At 42.0% G+C, this 24,001-nt stretch overlaps 1 protein-coding gene across 1 annotated transcript; it reads right to left on the minus strand.

Annotated features, from left to right (window-relative positions):
- Positions 1–2,534: 2,534 nt before the first annotated feature.
- Positions 2,535–20,340, minus strand: LOC142365454 (mothers against decapentaplegic homolog 2-like). Its single transcript, XM_075446287.1, has 10 exons — positions 20,330–20,340; positions 17,125–17,214; positions 15,755–15,948; positions 15,120–15,254; positions 11,921–11,995; positions 10,564–10,617; positions 9,289–9,501; positions 7,351–7,488; positions 7,059–7,203; positions 2,535–3,195 (listed from the first exon to the last, which is right to left on the minus strand). The coding sequence occupies exons 1-10, from the start codon at positions 20,338–20,340 to the stop codon at positions 3,072–3,074; spliced, it is 1,179 nt and encodes a 392-aa protein (XP_075302402.1). The 3' UTR covers positions 2,535–3,071.
- Positions 20,341–24,001: the final 3,661 nt, after the last annotated feature.

Raw genomic sequence — 24,001 nt, forward strand, 5'->3', positions numbered from 1 at the left:
AGCTTTTACATGAAATTGGCTTTTTTTCTTTGGAGGGGAGAGGGTTCTGAAACCTCGGCTCAGTGCATCCCAGCTGCTAAAAGGCAACTCAAAAATAATTTTTAGGCTCAGGTGTTCACATCAACTACTAGATTTTTGATTACTTGGCTTTGGCAGTGCTATGAAAACCAAGCTCAGACAAGGCTAGTGACACGAGAGAGACCAGAACCCAGGCACACGGAATCCCAGTCCAAACTTCAGGCAACAGGTACATAGAGAGTTTTTCCAGCTTCACGATACAGATAACTAGCTGGCTGCCCATACTTAACAGTATCTCCAGTTGAGTACTCCCTGCTTGGTAAGTATTTTATTTAACAAAACAACCTCAAAAAAAAATTCACTTTTCATTTGTACTTTGGCCATCAGTACTTCGACTGGCAGAAGAGATGAGGGATGAAGTCACATTCCTTACCTACTACAGGCATTCCACATTCAGACACTTGAACAGGCACCAGTCAGGTTTTGAGGAAGAGCAGCACTGCAGTGGGCTAAGTCAGAAAGGCACTGGATTAAGAAACAGGAGTAGGTTAAAGTTACTCAAGAACTACCAAATTATTTAAATAAAATACAGGCAGGCGAACATTTCGAATGCAGACAAGTTCCCTTGTTCCACTAAACTGTGGCTGAAACAGTAACGGCAGGAGACAATATTTTATAGTGTTACTAACAGAAGTCAGAAAAAGTGACTTCTATACAGACTGAGATGGCCTTGCACGCAGGCAGCACCACAGGTCCACAGATAACGTCCTCCGTGTCCTTGTACGCTACTTGGAAGCGCACACCAAAAAAGGGCACAATCAAGGTTATTACAACATTCAAGGAAAAGCAAGTACTATCGCCATAACTGAAAGAACACACAGAGAAATTCACAGCAAGGAGGCTACGCAATTCCATCACCCAACTGATTCAAGCTGCAACCTGCTCATAAATGCAACGGAGTCTTTCATCCAGACAAGTCGCCCTTATCGAACTGTTTCACAGGTGAAAGTAAACATCTGAGCTAGTAGGATGCAGTTTGATTGCAGAAGAGAAAAGCAACTGGATTAATAAGCTTGATCTGGAGTAGAAGCCTGTATCATTAAACACACACAGAGATCTACAACCTCTATGACAGCTGTGTAAGAAGTGATTTTAACACCTAAACCACACCTTTCCAGCCACAACATGCAGGACACTTGCGCCATTTATTTGGGCAAATGATTCCTAACCTTCACCAGAAAATATATACAGCAATTAATAAAAAACCCAACCATCGTGAGAATTAAAACTTTTATTAGTGTATTCACATATTAGGCAAATGCAACACGCATGAAACTTATTTCTTAGGTTCACAAGTTCTACCAATACATTAGTCTACTGGTAAAACTAGCACAAACTGGTAACTGCTTTGCCAATTTTTTTTAAAGGTGTCTGGCCCACTTTTTCAAGGCTTGATTTTTGGTATTGCTTCTATGCCCTAGTCATTACGGCATAAAAATATCCATCGCTATCATCAATTCAGTCAACTGATTAAAAGCTGTAACACTGGCCACGTTTTTGTTCTCAAAGCTAAGTTCTCACTAGCTGTACTTACAAAGTACAGGACTAGTGTAATGGATGAAACAATGGGAAAAAACAGACAAAGGCAATCCTGCTACTGCCACAATAACAAAAGAATGACAGACAGCTAGATCACAAGATTGTTAGTAAGATGTGCATTTTTCAAGTCAGAATAACCCTTCTATACAGATCCCAACCCTTCCCCAACCCAGACTTATTTGTAGAATATATTTCAGAATATTTTTAATATGGTGCAGCTGTAGTGTCCAAGGGTTCACAATAACATGCACTGTCACGAAGAACCTAGAAGTCCTCCTTCGCTGGTCATACCTCAGCAACCACTATCCTAGAGGTTTTGCAGAAGCAACTACTTTTAATAACAAGGCCCATTATGACATAATGAATACGTATGATCTGGTATGTAAGCAAGCTATACAAAGCCACTCAGATCAGAAATTTAAATTCTGTTACCGAAATATGTTAAGAAGCTGCATCTATTTAAAACCTATACAAAAGAGTCTAGCTTACCCCAGGAAAGGATTTTTTTCAAGGTATTTGGCTCCAATAAACTAAAAAACATGATTTCAAGTGACATCTGTAATGAAAAAAATACAGACATAAGGGGTAAGCCAATAACCTTGCATACTTAATCCAGTATCCAATGCTACAGTAAATTCTCATTCCATGAGAAAAAACACTGATTTCAATGACTCGAGGTACAAAAAAAAGTCCCAAATTACTTCACTGCCAGCAATACTGCTGGCAACAGATGCATCAACTCAGATGGGTAGGGAAAAGTAGACTCCTAGTGTGATGGACACTCGGAATTTATAATATGAATTCATTTTAGGCCCCATTAAGCATATAAAGTGTCTTAAGATTTCACAGGTGAATCTCAAGACATTTCTTTCCCTTTCAATGGAGAGATTTTCTTTTTAAAAAGGCAGCAAGAAGTTAAGCTTTTCTACAAGGAAAGTCTGCTTCTTACGTTTAGGACAACTCAAAAACCTGCTTATATAAAAAAATATAAAAGAATAAAGGAGCAGGATCTTGGAATTTTATGAGAAATTTGCCCCAATCAAAAAACCAAACAGCTATTTCTGGGAACTAAAATGTAGAACAGCACAATACTGTGATATTTGAGATCATGATACCTGTACATATACTTAGCTATTCACCATCAGGACACTCAATTATATAACCAATAAAAACACCATTAAGAGTCTTTAGAACTGTCCCTTCTTCTTTCTGAAGAAGGCATTTCTATACACTAAATTTTCATCTAATATTAGAGTATAGGAAACAGAATCCACAAGGTGCTTTAATCGATGAGACCTCAAGTGCTGTTTTTCTTTTTTTTTTTCTTTTAAAAACCTTTTTGAATAGTAAACAGTTCATGGGGACCACACACAAATACTACGACAGATGAGCTGTTATATTAAGTCTGTTGAATGGACTCGATATTTAGCCCACTGGTAACGGAGGAAGGAGTTTTACGACATGCTGGAGCAGCGTACTGAAGGGGAGCCCATCTGAGTCAATACTTTGTCCAACCACTGTAGAGGTCCATTCAGATGAAGTTCAATCCAGCAAGGAGTGCTTGTTACTGTTTGCCGCCTAGAAAATAAAGAATAATAGGAAAGTCAGAAAGCAGCTTTGGCTACCATTAAGTCCTCCAGCACATGATCAAATATGTTTCCATCCATATCTACTACACAGAAAGATAAAAATCTGCAACCATTACCTTAACTTTTATTAAGCTTTATTCAGATAGTCTTTCAAGGAAAAAAAACCCAAACAAAAAAAAAAAAACACCCACTGAATAACCCATATCTATATGACACATCAATAATTACATGCCTATACATAATACATCGAGAATATTCTGCTCTGGAAAACAAGAACTGCAGCATTCGCTTCAAGTGCCACACCAAAAGCCTTACTTCTAAAAAGAAATTCAGAACTGAAGATTGTCCAGCCAACGACGTGTTCACATCAGATAGCTGTGTGCTGCTGTATCTTAACCTTCAAAGAGTCTGCATTCAGAACTGCGTTTGAATTTTGCCGACAACTACGGAACAATACTGAAGAGAAACACTTGGCTCCACACTGTCAGTGTGGCCAAACAGCACAGTACTATTGCAATCATAAAGGGTGATGGCTTCAGACTGAAACAGGGTAGGTTTAGATTAGATATCAGGAAGAAATTCTTCCCCATGAGGGTGGTGAGGCCCTGGCCCACGTTGCCCAGAGAAGCTGTGGCTGCCCCCTCCCTGGCAGTGTTCAAGGCCAGGTTGGATGGAGCTCCGAGCACCCTGGGCTGGTGGAAGGGGTCCCTGCCCATAGCAGGGGGTTGGAACCAGATGATCTTTAAGGTCCCTTCCACCCCAAACCATTCTGTGATTCTACGATAAGGTCTGGCCTTTTGGAGCAATTGGCAAGATAAATGTATAAGGAAACTGCTAGATGTTGTCAGAAACGCTACATCAAAACACAGTATGTGGTTACACTGTGCTAACTGATGCTATCTCAAAGGAACACCAAGCTTCATCTCTGATTTCCTGTAATCTTACACTTCTACATCTTTTGTACAGTAACAGCCTCATGCAAACAATTCAAGTAAAAACTGTGTTTCCCCTTGTCTCCTACATCAATTTGCTTAGAATTTTCCACAACAGAAGCCCTGAATTAAGAACACCATATAGAAAGCCTCAGTAAAGCTGCAGGGTTGACAACCATAAAAGCTTCATTCCCTCTCCCACATATCCTTGTTTCAGAGACCTATTATTCAAAAATCTTCCTTCTCATCTCCAAAGTAAAGAAATCAGTATTGGACATACCCTGCCTGAGAAATCCTGTTATTTCACTGTATCCACTCCAGGCATGGGAGTTTTCCCAAACTAGACCGGCAAGACTACTGTTGCTAAGCCAGTTTTTCCTAGTAATTCTAGCTATCCCAAAGTCAAAGCAAGGAGGCATCAAGATTCAAAAGCAGCAGATGAGTCAGACACAAACCCAGCCACTTCATTTTTACTGTCGGCACTGCAACCCTTCACTTTATGGAAATCTGTTTATACAAACAGAGGAACTGAAAAGGCAGAAAGATTAAGCCAGTGAGAGGATGGATTTTGAAAGCTGTCTGTGGTTTCAACATTTTGTAGCAGAAGCAAGCAGCTGGGGTCTGTGTTCTCCCAGCACTCTAAAAAACATTGTTATCTTAGCCCCAAATGCCTATGCCAAAACAAAGTGATCCAATAAAAGAACAATCTAAACCACAGAAAATATAATTCCGTTTAGCCTCGAATCCTCTTCCCAAAGAAGGAAGTTCGTTATTCCATTGCTGTCAACTCCCCTACACAATGTGTTCCACAACACACTTCCTCAACATTCTATAACTAGTTCTGTTCAACAGCCCTGGCTTTGCGCTCCACTGGCTAAAGTTGATAAAACAGCGACAATCACTTAGCAGCTGTCTCAAAGCTAAAAGTCAGCCTCTTCCACACATGGATTTCCAGTTCCTGTATCACTAAGTCTCTTTGCTGCAATTACCTCTACTTCATTTTCTTCAGAAGATGATCCTAGACCTGGATAGTTCCTGTGTTAACTTGAACACTTGTCTGCTGATCTGAACTTCTACCACCATCCTCCATTCAAACCAACATAGATTGAGGAAACAGCTACACGCCATTTTGTCTACCAAGGTTATAGCGTCTACCAAGGTTATAGCATCTACCACTTTGCCATATCTGCACGTTTATGCACATATGCCTAACAGGTAAGCAATGCTGTGGCTTTGCCAAAGCCTGTTCTGTGAGAAACATATTGACATAATCATGAAGCATGGAAGTTTTAACAAGACTCATGGATTTTACACTGCTTCATGGTCTATTTTGGCAATTCAGACTACAATCATTGAAAGTCAAGGTTGTGTTTGTAGGAGCAACCTCTACTTGTTTTAATCACAACTGCAGCATAACTTATAAGTTTAGTGCATCAATAATTTATTAGCACCATCTTAAAGAAAGATGCAAAGAAACTAGTTAAGCATTATGTCAGTAATCGGGTTCTGGCAGTGTTTCCACTGAAGCTTTTTCAGCCCTACGATCTCCGACGGGCTTATAGACTACTAATAACCAACATTCTCCCTCCTTAGAAATAACTTTAGCAAAAGCTTCCCCACTGTTTTAACCCAGCACTTACACTCCATTCACTTCAAGTTGCCTCCGTATAATCTGACTGATTAAGCCTTTCTTCTGTTCCAATTTGAATGTTGTATTTAATTATGCGTTAAGTGTATACATACTCCTTTTGAGCCAAATCCAACAGTTCTTTAAACTTGAGCCAGATTCTTTCTTGGGTACCTCTTGCTAACAAAGAGGTACCAATTTATTCCATTACTCAAATTTCTCATTTCATCTAATTAGGCTTTTACAGAAATGGCTTCATTTAGCCCAGAAGCCTCCCCCACGTACTGATGCCGCTATTTACATGTATATATTTCAAGAGTAGATAAAAGAATCAAAAGCCCAGGATTCACAGTGGAACCTATATGCCATTATTCAACTTTCAAAATGATCTGGATTTAAAAAAAAAAAAAAATCATGATGTATTGCAATAGGGTATTGATACATCAGACTTCTATTCTTTCAGTGGGCAATTTCGAGAGAGGTTTAAGGGATTTGTTTAAAACCACATCTCTAGTTCTCCAAAATAACGACATCTTTAATACTGCTCAGAAGTCAATTCCTTTTCTTCCCAAATTCCCACACTACGTTAAAAACAGGCACTGCCCTCAACTATAGCTCTTAGCTTCTGCTAGTAGAGAATACAATTGGAATCTATTAAAAAGTAGATAAAAGACTATTTTTTCCACTTGAAACCCGTTTTTAGCAGTTTTACTACATAAACACAGTCATCTTACTCCTGCAAAGTTTTTTCCACTAGAAGTTCCAAAATATTTGCCATCCCTTAAACCTGTGTTCTCCAGCTGCTTTATTCTGTAGAATCCACTCCAAGTGACTCCAATTCTTTCCGTCGGGTACTACCAACTGCATCCCACACCACAACCTAACGAACTCATTATACCCCACGTAGAACAGCACGGAGACCAAAATGCCTGTACGTCTAACAAACAGCCAATAATTTCACAGCACAAACTGTGAAACTTCTAGATGTTGTCAGTGATTTCACCACAAAAAGCAAGCAGGACTGAGCGAGGAAACAGATCTTTGACAAAACTCCTTGCTCAACAGCTGACTGCAGTGTAATTCTAAAATCAGTTTATTGGTCTTTATGACTTAGGAGCTCCATAGCTAAGGGTGAGAAAAAGTCAAATATGGGTTCAACTTGCAGACAGCTTATCTACAATACTAGTAATAAGCCCATATGTATGGCTTTCAAGCCAGACAGAAATAGTGTATTAATGAAAGAAAAAAATTATTAACCTAAATTTAAAAGCAAAGCTGTTTTTTTTTTCTTACCTGTATTCAGCTCCCCATCCTTTGACAAAACTCATTCTTATGGTACACATTCTAGTAAGCTGATAGACTGCTTCAAACCCCTGATTCACAGATTGAGCCAGAAGAGCAGCAAATTCTTGGTTATTAAAGATTTTTAGATTACATCCTATAAAGAAAAAAGAAGTCAAAAGGGTACAATCAATGAATACTTGCTTGCTACGCAGAAGCCCAAAACTACAAAGGAAAGCAAAATGTCATCCAGTGAATACATCCACTGGATCTTTTTACACGTGACCTTCGGTAGGCTACTAACCTGGTGGAATTTTGCACACAGTTGCAGGATGCCAGCCATATCTTTGATTACAGTTGGGGCTCTGCACAAAAATGGCGCTATCGCTTAGGCACTCAGCAAAAACTTCTCCACCAATGTAATAGAGACGTACTCCCCTTCCTGCAACAAAATTCAAAGGCACACTAGTTACGATATGACCCAAGCAGATTAACAAACAAGGGAGTATTTTGTTTCGGGGAAGGCCAAGGTTTTTCTTTACAATAGAAACAGAAATCAATTATCTACAGGATCACACTGCTGGGCTGACAGCTGTAGCAGGAGCAGAAAACAATTAACTTGCATTTTTTCTCCCACAAACGCACAATATTAGAAGGAGAAGCAGAATAATTTTTGGTCATGAGTGAGACATAATTTTCTAGTCACGTAATGGCTTGTAACCAAATCCAAGTTAGGAAGCAGTGTTTGTTACCAAATAACTTCTTCACTTAAAGAAATACCAAAATTGAAATAAAAATGTCAGATTCAAAAAAATTATATTCAACAGAATTAAAACTTACGCTAATATTAAAAGTGCTGCATATGAAGCGGCACAGGTCACTACGGCACAAAAGGAAAACACAAGTATCCCACTTCAACACTCTTCGCTTACATGCCCCCACACTATTTCACAACCCACTGCATACCCCTTCTGTGTAGTACTATAACAAGAACAGCACTTCATTTAGCCCTATTACAAAAAAAATACCCGTAAGAAATCCTATTGTTCGCTTTTAAATTCTGATCTTGTTCTCCACAAGCGGAAAACAAAATATTTATTTCTAGCAGAAGTAAGATAAGTAACATATAACTAATCTCACAAACAAAACTTTTTATAATTAAAAGGTTATTTAAAGGCCATAGTTTCTCTTCCCTTTTTTCTTCAAAACTATTTTTCAAACAAAATATGAGCTGCTCTACAAAAAAAAGTAAGAGCTCCTCACATTTATGCTTTTCCTCATCATGGACCATTTTGATCAGTCAGCACAGGCATAGCCTGGTTTTCTGCACATCTAAAATTTTTAGACAAGCATTTGGATTTGGCATAGAGGGAGTCAGAAGGTTATTCTAAAGAGGCTGAACTTTTTTACTAAAAGTAAAGCAAAAAAATCTCATGAAAGTTGCTAAGTAAAACAATTCAGAAAAAAACAAAAGAAGTTTAACGAAGAGCTTAAAGCCAAGATGCCGCACTGTGGAAAACAATATTCTTTACTAACCATTACAAAGGAAATCTTGATCATGTCGTAACAGCGTGTTATCTCAATGGCAGCTTTTCCATTTCAGAAAAGAACTCAAGAAGTACTACCAATGTCCATTCTGCATTTTATAAATTAGAATAAACTAAGCAACATGTTAATATTTTGTAATTAAAGCTTAAACTTCAATGATAAGCAACTCTGAACATAAATGCTACCCACGGCAGAGTGGTCCAACGAGGAGCCTGAAAGCCAAAAACCTGTCCCTTGGGATGCTTTGGTTCATCATCTTTTTTCCAGAAGGCAGAGAACAGCAAGGTGAGCAACAGAAACCCCATACAGCTGAGTGGCTTCCTCTCCTGTGCTGCGCTCGGCCTGACAGCTGTGTGACTGCTGCTGCCACCAACTTAGTGACAACTGATCGAGGAAAGGCAGCTCCTTGCAGCTCCAGCTATTGCTATGTCTCTTCCCAATTGCAACTGGCTGCGGTAGCAGAAGCTGCTACATTGCTCCCTGATTTCAGAAGCTGTGACCTCTCTATTTTTCCATGCCTGTCCTTAGCAAAGAGAGACCAAGCTCTCCTTGCCAAGCCTCGAGAGAGTTCAATGGCTGGCTGCACAAGGGTGAAAGGATCCCAACACGTGGATTTGCCCATCCTACCTGGATCATTCCAGATAATTTAATGGCTAAACCGAAATGAAATAGTTAAAATGTCAGAGAATTTTACCTATGCGTCGCCTTGTCATTTCCACTGTAGCATTTCTGTTTACATTGGAAAGCAGACCTAGACAAAATCGTTCTGAATTTGATGGATCTGTAAAGCCATCTACAGTCAGGGAAGGCCGCGATGCATGGAAGGTTTCTCCCACTCTTTGATTCAATTCGTAATATGCTATTGAACACCAAAATGCAGGCTCCGAGTAAGTAACTGGTTGCAAGTCTGAAAAAAATTATTAAAAACAAGGTTAACAGAGAATTTGAGGCTGAAAAAGTCATCTATCTGCCCTGCTACTCGTCTCTTTCAGCAATGACAGCACTCGTCTCCTCAAACTACTCAAATTGTATTTTGCTTGCCGTCATTTTTACCCACCCCAATAAACAGAGCGGAATTCAGTATTCCACACATGGGAAGAAGGGGAAGGAGGAGTGATCTAATCTGACCACAGCTCCTGCAGTTCAGTGTTTGCATTTCGCTCGGCAAAATGATTGAGCCAAAGTTACTGTGAGCGCCAGATGCTGAAACATTTCTGTTGCCTTTCTATACCTTGCAAAACATTTTGGCAATGTTAAAGCTTAAACTATCAAACACTGAACCACACAAAGGAAAATATATTCATAGGAAAATGATATTCCCTTGTATTACACTAGATCATATACTGTCTCTGTATTGAAAGGCAGCTCTAATCTCCTTTTACTCTCCCCTACTCGAGCTCAGTATCTTCCCTGTGCATCTTCAGCTTTTCCTGTGCTGCTTCCCCTTTTTCCCTATCCTAATTACTTACTCAGCATTCTGCACAGCATTTTCCTGTCACATCCTGTCACCGTTCCCTAAACGAACCCAAGGGAATCTGATCTTCCCGAGGCATTTATACAGACACACAGCAGTGGCACCTGATGTGGGAGCAATAATTATGTTGTGGTCACAGGTGAAACAGCACATGAGAAGAGCAGCAGAACACACGTACAAGGGAGATAGCAAGTCTGGGCAGCACTACACATAGGCTAATGTCCTTTAAACTATTTATTTTAGAAATGCTATCCCTGCACACACAACCATATTATTCTTTCTCTTTGCTAGAAGCTCAACAGTTACAGAAAGAGACTGGTTTTTAACAAGTTATTAACCCAGCCCTATTATCTTTATCATCAGGAAGTCAACCCAATAGTCTCCTCCTAATACAGCTCTTACTTTTTTAAAGTACATTTTCATTTTTCATGTCATTATACATATAAAGAAGAGTCATCACACACAGAGAAACAATTAGAAGTATTTCCAGCTTACCCAGGCTATGATTAACCGGGGAGAGAGTACTAGGAGACAGCTCTGCTGGAGATCCTGTTGAAGCAATACAGATTGTTTCAGAGCAAATGATTCTCATTATTTCAGATGGGTAGGTGTAACCATTATCTAGAGTTTCACATGAAAATTCTTTGGAATAAGAAACCTCGGAAATCCTACAACCAGTTTTCCAGCATGTCACATGCTTATTCTGAATTAAGATTATATTTAATTTTCCAGACTCCTGGAAACCTACCCCTCCTCGTAAAGCCTCAATTAACACTTTAGCACCATATTTGAAAGAGCTCTGACTTTATGCATGCTCTGTGCACATAACTATTTATGCACTTCTCCGGTGAGCAGGCAGTGACTTCCTCCCAAATTCAGTGAAAAAAAAAAAAAAGGCTAAGAAAAAAGTGGATGAGACAATCAAGATATTGCCTCTCTATTCTGAAAGGAGAGGCTTTATCTCTAGAAAAGAACAAGCTGGATTTCCTCATTTGAGGAAACTATTTTTTCCTGGAAGGAAGAATGAACAAAACTCAGAAAAACCATGAACTCTCCAACACAATTTGCGCACTAGTAGGCAAAACACAGAGAGGCTTTGCACAGAAACATTCCTACAAGGACTGCTGATGTCAGGCTTATTTAATTAAGGTACCTATTGTCACATAGTGGGAAAACATTGCAGTTCTTACAGCAACTAGTGCAGTTGATTCCAATTAACTGAAAAAGGTTGCTAACATTAGCTAACCAAACACACACTCCAGTCTGCCAGCACATAGCAGGAGGTTCTTATCCAGCACATTAACCATGCTTTGTCCAAGTCTCAGGCCAACCAGATTATCTAGAAACTCTTTCATACAAAGGCAGAAATGCTTAATGTTTGTACTACTTCAATAGCACCTGCCATACAAGAACTAATTTGAAACACGGCAGAAGTGATAAGGTTGCTAGAGTTCAGAGACAGGTTCTCAAAATGCAACATTTCTATAACTTTAGGCCAACAGACACTTTGCTTCAATGAACCTGCTTCCAGAAGGTAAAGTTAGGGCTAGGTTGAAACCAGTCAGCTAGTAAAATCTATTTTAAGGCTTTCTGATGAAGCCATAATTAGACCTGTATGCTTTTGTTATGAAACAAATGAAATGTACTTAATATGGTACAGAATGTTTCAAAAGCATTCCCCCAGCAAAAAAAGATTTTGTTCACGAACGACTGAAAATGATATTTTAAACAGAAACCACCAGGGTGTACAGAAGGCTACTGCCATCATCGTTTGGGCTGAATTCATGCTCCAACGCAGAGTGATCACAACCAGCAGTCCCAAGTCTTCAAAGTAGTGAAAAAAAAATTTTACCTGTATCCATGCTTTGGTTCAACTGTTGGTCACTCGTTTCTCCATCTTCACTGATATATCCCGGAGGTGGTGTTTCTGTCAAAAAAAAAAAAAAAAAAAAAAAAGGATATCCACCTATTGGTTCAATGACTGGGGAAATTTGTAAGATTTAGCACTTGGCGTTTTTGTCCTCAAGTTTTCATGAGCTCCATAAGATACCTGAACATTGAATTGGAATCTCATTTTGCCGTCCCTTTTTCCTTCCAGTAGGATTTCAAACCCATTACCTGCCTTATCATCTAGGTAAAACGTATCATCTCATGTATGCCAGTCAATTGCTCAAATATGTTATATAATTAACAGCTAATCCTTGTTTGTTCCATTTAAGACAAGATACTTTTACTACAATGAGTAACAATTTCGCAATTGTGATCAACAGCTTTCACATTTAGTAGAATCACAAAGGAATGGTGACTTCTACAAAAAAAAGTGAGCTGTCTTTCTGTAGTATAACCATCCGATCAGATACCCTCCCACGCCTTACAGAAGTTGCTAGATTTAAAGGTCAGTTTTCAGTTCAGTCCCCAAATCCATTTTTCTTCAATATCCAAGAGCTGATTTCACTCATTAATGATAACTATATTATCTAACTAGTTACGCTGCACAAGCTCTATTATCATTATTATTACTTCCAAGCTCTACTAAAATGATCAGCTACTCTTTTAACCAGCATTCTTTACAGATGGAGTTTCACAGACCAAAGTAAACTCAGTAACAACTTTGAAGGGTTCCAATACCAGAAACTGTGTCTAATTCCACAGAAATCTTCAAAACCCAGGAGAATACAGTTGGTTCCTTTCCTCCACTCAAAATGTACTTTGTAATCTAGATAATGAGTTACCCAACTGCCTTTCAGGAAATAATTTTCTTTGAACTGGGCAAATGTCTCTTCCTACATATTAAAGGCAAAACCTGAGTTTCTTTAGTGAAAGCGTTTGAAGCTAACTATCTCTACAACTGCCTTAGAATTGTCTCTGAGACATCCAAAGGATTAAACGCATTTAATTACATTATTACCAAACAGCAGAAATTTAAAGATAAAGCCTTTTGCTTCAGAATTAAAATCAAATTGTATCAAATATCACGCCTGAGATTTACAGCAACATAGTAAGATCAGACGGAAGTCAGCGAGAGGAAACTGGATTAAGTCAGTTGATTAAATAAAAATGAACCAGAATAATTGTATCTTTGGTTCACTCTGTAAAACTAGCGTGCTAAATACAGATGTGACAAAATCCAAGTGAGGATTTAAAAGGACCATTAATGGAAATCTTTACTAGCAAGAAGTATGACAACAAAAATCATACTTGCTTTGAACATTTTTATAGAATTCATTGTGATAAAGTGGACTCCACCCATCTCCCAATCATTTGTTAAAGGTAAAAGGTCAATAACCATTTCCAACCCAACCCATGCCTCCTGTTTCTGGTTGCTAATCTAGTCTCTTTGGCACAGATTATTTTCCATATCTAGTCTCTGTCTGAACAGAGGAGATTTCCTCCACCTAGTGCTATTAATACTGGTTTAGGGTCAGAGGTTGAGCACCATCACAGCTGGAAATAAATGCTCAAGTGCACCATTAAAAATTCGTAGCAGAGCTTGAATACTGACAGAAGCTTGGACAATGCAGCTCAGCGTGTCTGTAACCTGAAAGGGAACACAGAGCCCCAAAGGCCACCCTGCACCTTCACGATCGCCATCTTCCCAGCTGTAGGTACAACCAACCTCTCTGCAGGCCAAGCACTGACAGTATCATGGTGTGGAACTACCACGGTTGTTAGGATGGCCTACTGCTAAAGAAAACGGTTCTTGACAGCAGGCTGTCAAGACACAGGAGGCTTATCAGAACCTAGCTAAGTATTCAAGATTGAGTTAGCAAGGTCAAATAAAGTAAGACGCCATGATATGAACACAACAGGAGGTGTCAGTGACAAAGGGAAGGAGGCAAGGTGTGGTTAGCTGCATAAACATTTGAAGGTCATGTGAGTATCTTGCAATCACCTTGAACAGATTTCCTGCAAATAGCTACCTAGTTGCTTCAGGTCATTGCCAGAGCACTGGGTTTCCTAATGGTGGTTTTCCAGTAAGTTGTTCACAAATGTTATCAGAAGCCCTCAGACTGAGCCAAGAAAGTATACGTAAGTTAAGAAAGCAACACTAACTTCTAGCACCTTAAATTGCTCTTTAAAGATCTGCCATCCCTAGGTGGCAACAAATGTGGCATAAATTAAACAGATGGCATCAAATTAATTGAATTTTTTTTTGTGCCATTTCATTTCATGGATACACTTAAAGAAAACACAAGCAACACCCTGTTTAAAACATATAGATACAATTTGTACATTGCACATTTTTGAGTTTCAAGGCAGTCATTCTTCCAGAGAGTCCAGATCTGAATTTTCAGTTTGTTCGTAACATAGCTGCACTAAAAATTTATGAGAAAACTTCAGCTTTGCTTGGTTTTACCCTCCAGGCAGCTTCCTGAAGAGATAGGAAGGAGGAAGTCGGGGCAGGAAACAAAGGTTACCGATTTTATGTTTCAATAGGGGTACAGGCTTTTGGGTGCACTGTAGCAGATTAGTCTTGGTATTATTTTTGGGCTGTGGAAGAGTAGGAATTCTTTAAGAGTTCAATATTGATAGGTTGTGCTTTTATACTAAAAAGTCAAAACTGTATGCACACAATAGTAACAAATATACAAAGCAGACCTTGATTGATTCTGAACTACAGATCAAAAAGACTTTTTAAGTTACTGTTTCACAACTTAAAGTTTTCTCCACATATTACATGTGGTGAGACTGAGCAGCAGTTTACCACTCAATCTCCAACACAGAGGATTTGGCAACCCTTAGATGTTTGTAAAACAGGCTTAAAGCATAAGGTGAAGGTCTACTTTGTGCTCATTAGCATTCTGAATCTTAAATAAGCTACTGAAACCAAATAAGCTATTGTGAAACCACAGCAATGTGGTTTCACACAGGATCATGTTCTGCAAACAACAGCATTCAGGTATTTCCGTTGGAATTAATACATGAAATCAACTAGGTTTAATTTACTGGTGCATCTTTCAATTAATTTGATCATGTAGGAGGATGAAATTAACATCTTTGTTTCAATAGCACAATGTTAAGTGTACTGTTTGCGGTGGGAGTTAAAGTACCTGGTATGTAATTGCTCTGTGGTTCAATCCCAGCTGGAAAGTTAGTGTTTTCAGGAATGGAATGGGTATAGTCATCGAGAGGCGGAAGCTCCGTTAGAATCTCAGTGTGCCGTGGCACTAGTACGGGAGGCAAGACTGGAAAAGCAAAATTCAAAGTATTAGTAGGAGCCTCAAAATACACACTTCTGTGAGCTAAAAAGTAAAAAAAAGTCTATACCATCTAACAATTTCTTAATAGGTTTTGAAATTTTCTGGCTCTCAGTAGTGCCAATACTGCAACTGTACTGCTAGTTACCAGATGAATCAAATTCCTGGCGTATCTTTTGAGTAAGACTATTCCACACTAGCAAACGTAAGTCATCCCTACCCTCCTTTTCAGTCTGGACCACACCTAGTCAGCTGGAAACTGCTAGCAGTACTGGAAGTGTTCATCAAGGGTATTCAACACATTTGTAAAGATTTTTCAGTATCTTCACTCTTAAAAACTTCCAGGAGATGATATTCTCAAAAGCTGTATCTCTATCTTGTCCTTTTGGCAACAGAAAGCATCATCTTCCTTCGTTTTTTGTTTAAAATGTTATGCTGAACAAGTACATACAGATGCTGCTATACAAATTCAGAAGCAGTCTTCCTACCTGGTGTCTCCACTCTCTGGTAGTGGTAAGGGTTTACACATACTTCATCCTTTTTAAGATTAAAAGCATATTCACAGTTTTCAATTGCTTTAAGTTCATGGTGACTGTGAAGATCTGGCCAGCGCCACAAACGACAGTAAATAACATGCGGTAATCCTTTACGATGAGATACCTGCAGACGGCCATCGAGAGATCTATTTGGGAAAGATGTTGAGAAGTATTTACAGACTGCATGCTGTCTCTCCATCACTCAAGCAACAGTGCACACACATGGGATGAGCAATTTATTTATTCTAAGTATTCAGTGGACTGACACTGTTAGTGACATTCATACTCTTGTTAAAAGGCTTCAAATGTGATAAAAATGATGGCATCAAGCAGTGTCTTAACTTATTTTTGAGCTGCTCAAATTATCGCCAGTGAATTTAGAGTTCATTAAAAGCCACTTTACCTCCAACCAAGTATTTAGGATGATTGCTTCATATACTTAATTTTAAAAAATGCAGAAGACAGTTGTTAAAAATAAATAAATAAATAAATAAATAAATAAATAAAAATCACACACTTAATAGTCCCTTCCACTGCTAAATCTCAAGGCTTTGCTGTGACATGGATGCTTTACGGCTTTTAAGCATAAGAATTCCCACAGGACTGCAAATAAAGCCTATAAGCAGTCAGCTGCCCAAGTGATCCACACGGCAGTATAACTGTAAGGCAAAAAGCACAAATGCACATCCTGCAAGGGCTGTACAGTTTATCTTCTCGACTTCATCTGCCTTGCTACCACCTGAAAACATTTTGCTAGTTTTAAGACAGACTGCATATGCTTACACAAATGCAGATGTATATGATTGTTATGGGATGGGAGACAAACCTCAACACACAAATCAAGTAATGTGACATGAAAAAATAAAGGCCCTGTTTAGAATTTGCCCACCATTAACTGAAGAATTCACAAACAATTCTTTAGTAGCTCGTATCTGAGCCAATTAGCGAGATTTAACTGAAAGCTTGCGGCATACAAAGCAGTTTAAACACTTTGTAAGATTAGGTCTGAAGAATTAAGTATCCCAACTTTGTTAATATAAATACCAAATCACATTAGAGCTTGCATTTAACAAGTCTTCCCATTCTTTCAATGGCACTGGCATGAAAAAGGAATATTCCACAATTAGAGTTTCATTGGTCAAAACATCAGCTGAGAACACTCAGATTTCTACACTGGCAAGCAAATATTTTAAAATGCTGTACCATGAGAGGCCTAGGAAACATTTTAGTCTATTTTACAGCTAAAGCATCCCATTACAGACCCTCCAAAGCAAATCCCTCCCACAAGATTTCTATGATGCGAGAGAGGGCAGAATATTCACCTGGTTTGTTCAGAGAAGCTGTAAAGGCCTGTTGTATCCCACTGATCTATCGTGTTTGGTGTACTCAGTCCCCAAATTTCAGAGCAAGTGCTGTGCATAAATTGAAAACAAAAACAAAAAATTGATATGAATATGGAACATGGTTATTCAAAACACCATGATGTCAAACATGGAAAAAATGTACAGAATACTTCCTTTCACACAGAAGATAGAGCATTGTTAGACCGGCATTTAAACTGACATCTCGTGCTATATTTTCTATATGAAGGAGGCTATCAAAATGGAACACGTGATTCAAGGTAAATGATAATGTTTTCAAAAGGTGAACAAGTTCTCTGGTTTTAAGTAGTCAATACAGTTGCAATCTTGCTTAAAACAGGCAAAACTTCCTCAGCCTATCTCTTCACAAAATTCAATTTTAAAGGGTAGTTTCTGGGTTGGGTTTTTTGTTTTTGTTTGTTTTTAAACAGAAGCTTCCCTAGGACTTCAAACAAAGGCCATATGTATCTGAAACTGAATATCACAAACTAACTTCCAGGTACCACCACTTAAGCACAAATCTCATTCTCCATGCACGTACTAATCTGCTGCTTTCCCCAAAACAGAAAAATTCGGGCTCTGAAGAAAAGCGCATTGTAGCTGATACTTCTGTCTTCTGTATTCTCCTTGATTAAAAAAAATGAATATTCTCCACTGCATACGAAACACAGAATGTTTAACACAGTTTTACAGAACAGTGTTTTAAGTCTTCACTATAAACTAACAAAACTTTTATCGCTAAATCAAGCAGGAGGAGAGGAAAGACAACTATTTCTTTACCAAACTGGTTCAACAACAAGATCACAATAGTAAAGAAAAAGGAGCCTCCGTTCATAGGCACGAACTAAGAGCAGCAGTAAAATTTAAGTGAAGCAAGAAAACAGCATGGGCTTGTAAGTGTGCATCACACTTTCAGAGTCATAAATCTCTGACAGAGCTGAGCTTGATTTGCTCTACAGAATCACAGAATGGTCAGGGTTGGAAGGGATCTCTGTGGGTCACCCAGTCCAACCCCCCTGCCAAAGCAGGGTCACCTAGAGCAGGCTGCACAGGACCTTGTCCAGGCGGGTCTTGAATATCTCCAGAGAAGGAGACTCCACAACCTCCCTGGGCAGCCTGTTCCAGTGCTCCGTCACCCTCAGAGGGAAGAAGTTCTTCCTCATGTTCAGCTGGAGCTTCCTCTGCTTCAGTTTGTGCCCATTGCCCCTTGTCCTGTCTCTGGGCACCACTGAAAAGAGCCTGGCCCCGTCCTCCTGACACCCACCCTGCAGATATTTAGAGGCATTTCTAAGGTCCCCTCTCAGCCTTCTCTTCTTCAGGCTGAACAAGCCCAGCTCCCTCAGCCTTTCCTCATAGGAGAGATGCTCCAGTCCCCTCCTCATCCTCATAGCCCTCCGCTGGAGACTCTCTAGTAGCTCCTCATCTTTCTTGAACTGGGGAGCCCAGAACTGGACACAGTACTCCGGATGGGGCCTCACTGGGGCAGAGTAGAGGAGGAGGAGAACCTCCCTGAACCTGCTGGCCACACTCCTCTTGATGCACCCCAGGATCCCATTGGCCTGGGGACCAGGGACTTGGGCTCACTGGTCGTACGCCCCGCTGCAAGCCCAGCAAAACACCCCCAGGCTCTCACAACCACTGGTTATTTTCCTTCTCTCGTGCTCCCAAGGAGCGCTCCACAGCATCAAGTGCTTGGGCAGGGGTCTGGACCTGCGGGCACAGTCCAAAAATGTGGCTTGAGAAGATGGAAATGTCAATCCCCCCCTCCTAGGGCAGGTCATTGAACATCTCATCTGTGCTGAGAGCCTGCAGGACCGTGGCAGGGTCAGCACATAAACTGAGCACAAAAAATACAAAAGGAAAATTAAGCGAATTACTTTTTAGCTGCTTAAATACTCTTTTTTTTTTTAATCTTGTGGCTTTTAACCCCATTTTATTTTCATGTTCTGGTTTGCTTATAATGTCAAAAAAAAAAAAAAAAGCAGAATTGCAAGAGGAGGGTGAAAAATCTGAAAATTGCTCAGAGGAGCTGTGCGCTAATCAGCCACATGGGAATCACAGAAAGAAACCAGCTTCAGTAAATGCTTGTTAGGAGCAGCATATGGCTACGCTCCTGCTCCTGAACGGTTGCCGTTATCTGCGGGTCCATCCAGACCGTGGAGGGGGAAGCGGTGCCGGGGTGATGCTGCGCACGCGGCATTTGCTGGCGCCAGGTGTTGCTGCACGAGGAGCATCTCCTGCGGATGGGCGGCGTGGAGCTGGATGGGCACCTCCCTGCCCTTGGCTCGAAACCCTTTGGCGAGGGGTGCAAGAGGCTCTTCAGTTGTGCAAGAGAACTGAAATACCAAATAAATGAAAAAAAAAAAGGGAAAGAAAGCTTTGGGAAACGGGAGGCTTTTCCGTTTGGCAGTCACCTGGAGAAAAAGAAAAAAGTGAATAATTTCTTAAAATACCCTCTAAAATGCTCTCGACCCAAAGGTGTGGTCCTCAGCAGGACTCCCAGTAACACCAGCAGGGCTGCAAACGCTGCCCAGCGCTGCTCTCCGCTCCTGCCCTGCCCGCAGCCCAGTGGGACCTTCTGTGCTCCTTGTCCTGGCATCTTCACACCCATTTTGGAGGGGATTAGTGCTTTATTTACAGTGCGCTGAAGCTGGAAGATTGTGTGGTGGGAGAGGAAGGTTTTAAGATAAGAGAGTCAATGAAACGAGACCCCAGGCATCTCATTTTAAGAAAATGCTGTGTTTTGCAGCAGGTCGCCTATGGTTGGGATTTTTAGGGTCTGCTGTCACCTTTTGGCACCTCTGACAGCCTGCACCTCCTTGGTCCACATGTGACTTTCTTTCCAAGCTAAATAAAAAGGGAAGAAATGAAAAAAAAACCCCTCTTCTTCTACAACATAGACCTACTCTCCCTGCATAGCCCATCCCACCTCCCAGCCCCACCTCCAGGATCCCCACCACCCCAACAGCAAGAGAGAAAATACCTGTGGCTTGGAAATGCCTTTTCTTTTTTTTTTTTTTTTCCCTTGTTTTCCTGTGTTGAACCGACATTTTACATGACTTGCACTAATTGCTGTAGGGCAGGATACTGTTAGATTTCTTTGTTTCGGTCTCTTGTTTGGTTGCGACTCCTCTTGGCTAAGAAAACGGCGGTCCTATACACGTACCTGCTGCACATTTTACACCCCTGGAGAAAATAAACTATTACCTGAAGCAGTGAGTGGCTCGTGTATCCTTAAAGCTGCTGTGGGGCTGGGGGCCAGAGACGTTGCAGCGTCAAGTGATGGTGAGATGGGTGATGGACCACCTCGTGGTGGCCCTCCAGGGTGAACCTTCATATGGCATCTGGGCTGGGCTGAGGAGGAACCCCTGGCGATGTCCGACAGCCCAACATGAAACCTGCTGGCAGAAAAAAATAAAACCTAAAGCATAATTTTGGGGCTTTTCTCCCCGTTTCTGCTTCTCGGCTTCCTGCAGCTCCCTGGCACGCTCAAACTCGCACTGCCCTCCTGTGGTGGCCTGGTGACAGCTCCGCCTCTGGAACGATGCTGGGGACATCGGTGGTCCCATATGCACATCTGGAGGTGTTTTGGGTGGTCTCGGTTGCACCGGGCCAGGCACGATCCTCCACCCTATCCCGTCATACCCAGCCGCATCTACCTGCCATGCAGAGGAAACACAAAGCTCAGCCACATCAAGATGGAGTTGAACGGTTGGACTCGATGATCTTAAGGGTCTTCTCCAACCTAAATGATTCTATGATTCTAAGAGTTTCCTGCACCCCAGTTAACCACAATCAAATAATTAGGCCAGTGAGGTTGGGGACATCCCACCTGCAACCATCGGTGACCTCATGAGGACCATGATTTGGAGAAGGTTCTTCCCTGCAGCCCACAGGTGAGCCGGGACTGGACCCTCTGATGTCCAACACAGCCCCAGCTGATATTTCCCTCTTCCCCTCTTGGTACCACTAGTAATATTGCCCAGTTCAGGTGAGTAGAGGGGCCAGATATAAATCATATGCAACTGTATAAAGCCCATTTCCTTCGGAACCGAGGCTAAAAAACATAAATGCAAATACCAAGGCAGAAGCCAAACAGCAGTGCCAAGCTACAACCTCCCCTTTCTAATTGGAAGTTTTCTTTTCTTTCTTTCTTCCTGCGGTGAAGACACCAACCGAGATGCCACAAATCTGATTGGGTTTCCTAACAGTTCATGCAGCACCTGGAGCCTCGGGGATCATCTTAAATTCAGACAGCCAATTTGCAGGCAGGCGATGCAAAGCACGCAAGGCACTGGCTTGCTCAGAGCAGGCAGGGGCTGAGGTTTGAAGGCCAGACCCTGACTGTCAGCTAAAAATCCTCCTCTGCTCACAGGTAACCTCTGGCAAATCCTTACACCGATGACTGTAAACCTGCCTGCCTTTATACCTAGCTGTTAACTCGCTTTCCATAGTAAACAGGACAGCGTTTTCTCGGTGGGACCAACTTCTGCCACGTTAGCTGGAGTTTTGCATCGTTCGGGAAATATTTAAGGCTTCACCCTTGAGTTCTCAGAACCTGGGTTCTCATTTAAGCATCTTTCATGAGATGCTTCTGGCCCTCGCTGTTGCCGGGAAGTTTGGATGATAATCACTGAAAAATGAGTTGGAAATACAAAATTCTTCCCGGGTGCTTTGCAGCCCACCAGCGTTTCTGAGACGTGGTCCTTGGATCCGATGCAAAGGCAAGTGATTTGCTCCAAGCGCTGCTGCAGGGATGAAGGAGCCAGGCTGTGATACACCGAAATTCCAAGACAAGAGCTGAATGAGGAAACTGAGGAGCGAGCGGAAGCTCCGCAGGAGGTGGAAGATGATCTCCCATGGGGAAACGGTGGAGCTGGGGGGCAATCACCACTGCCGGAGCCAGCAGCCCACGTGTAGACGTGCTTCTCACCCAGATGGCCAGTGTCCTGCTCTTTTGTGTTCGATCAGCTCAGCCGACAACAAAGGTTCTTGTAGCTCCAAGCACCAGAGATGCTTTCTCCCTGGAGCAGAAATAGCCAAGCTGCATCATGTATGTATCTACTTTAAATTAGATTCAACAACCTTAATGTATGTGTAAATGCACATGGAGACCTACAGACATACAATACGTGTTTAGCTGTTATCCTCACTGGATCTCAGATAGAAGACAATATTATTTCTCCTTTCTGGGGGGAAACTGAGGCGAGGGGGAGCACAGAGATTTATTCATGGCTCCCTTGCAGCACACAGGGATCGGAGTGTGCGCTGCCAGCCTACGCTTTCCACATGGTTCTTGCGTGGGTGCAAATCATCACTGTGGAGTGGTCAACCTCAGCAATGGCTTCGTCAGTCTGTGAAATTTAATGCTAGGGAGGAGCATCCCTATGCAGTCCTGTCTCCTTGTCTCCAGCATCCCCATCTGATACAGTGGGCCACTGCGCAAAGCACCAGTGAGAGAGAGATTTGGAGCAACGGGGAAAAAGAAAGTAACCAAGAGAGGACTTTTTTGAAGGAGACCACGCTAAGACAAGCCGGTGAGAGCAGCAGGAGCCACCAGGGACCCACGTGGCCATGGCTGGTTCAGAGGACCGTGCTCTGCGTCAGCATGCATCTGCGGTAACAGTGTGTTCCCAAGGGTGCAAGGCTGCCAACAGCCTCCCTCCCAAAACAACAGTGAGCAACACCAGAGATAAATGTCCATGTCCCACCCGGTGATGCTCTGAAGCAACCAGGCGAGAACAAGGGAGAATGAAACTCCTTTTTTGAGGAGCTACTGCAGAGAGTCCAGCGGAGGGCTACGAGGATGAGGAGGGGACTGGAGCATCTGTCCTATGAGGAAAGGCTGAGGGAGCTGGGCTTGTTTAGCCTGGAGAAGAGAAGGCTGAGAGGGGACCTTAGAAATGCCTCTAAATATCTGCAGGGTGGGTGTCAGGAGGATGGGGCCAGGCTCTTTTCAGTGGTGCCCAGCAACAGGACAAGGGGCAATGGGCACAAACTGAAGCAGAGGAAGTTCCGTCTGAACATGAGGAAGAACTTCTTCCCTCTGAGGGTGACGGAGCCCTGGCCCAGGCTGCCCAGGGAGGTTGTGGAGTCTCCTTCTCTGGAGGTATTCAAGACCTGTCTGGACGCAGTCCTGTGCAGCCTGCTCTGGGTGACCCTGCTTCGGCAGGGGGGTTGGACTGGGTGACCCACAGAGGTCCCTTCCAACCCCAAACATTCTGTGATTCTGTGAAACGTGGGGATGACTCCGAATGCTGATGAGGAAGGAAAACCCCTTCCCGATGCCATTACAAGCAGCATCAGAGCAAACTCCAGCAGCGGGGAGGGAATGTGGCCACTGCTACCTGTCCCTTTAACTGGGCAGGGATATCCAAAGTGCGGGATGTCGTCACACATGAGTTTCTTATTTGTAGCAAACGCATGTGCCTGCCGTGCTGAAGCCCTCACAGCTCCACCATCTGCTGCTGCATTAATGCCCCATATGCCAGGCCATATGCTCAATCCACGCTGGGGGATGCTCGTGTGGGCCTTCAGGGGAGGAGAAGGGACGTCTGAGCGCATGGGAGCAGATACGGGTTAGAGTGGCCTTGGGGACCGGAGATGCGGGCGTCGGGGAAGGATGCTCGGTGGGTGCAAGAGCCCGCATGGGGAGTTATGGGGTGAGCCACTCCAGGCCCAACAGCAGCAGCGGGGCCCTGATGTAGAACGGCTAAAGAGGGAGCTGGAAGATGTTGAGGGGGTGACTCTTTGCAATGTGTTTCTCCAACACAGGTTGGCAGCAAGTTCCACATGCAAAATTAATTACGAAAAGGGATTTTCAAGGCACCAACATACC

Source organism: Opisthocomus hoazin, chromosome W (genome assembly GCF_030867145.1).
Source record: "Opisthocomus hoazin isolate bOpiHoa1 chromosome W, bOpiHoa1.hap1, whole genome shotgun sequence".
Lineage (NCBI taxonomy): Eukaryota > Metazoa > Chordata > Aves > Opisthocomiformes > Opisthocomidae > Opisthocomus > Opisthocomus hoazin.

Bases quoted from the DNA above. Each gene is read 5' to 3' on its own strand.
- LOC142365454 (XM_075446287.1), bottom strand. The intron at 9,502-10,563 runs GTAAGCTGGAAA...AATTTTTTTCAG, and splicing joins CCCGGTTAATCATAGCCTGG to ACTTGCAACCAGTTACTTAC. The intron at 7,489-9,288 runs GTAAAATTCTCT...ATTTTGTTGCAG, and splicing joins AATGACAAGGCGACGCATAG to GAAGGGGAGTACGTCTCTAT.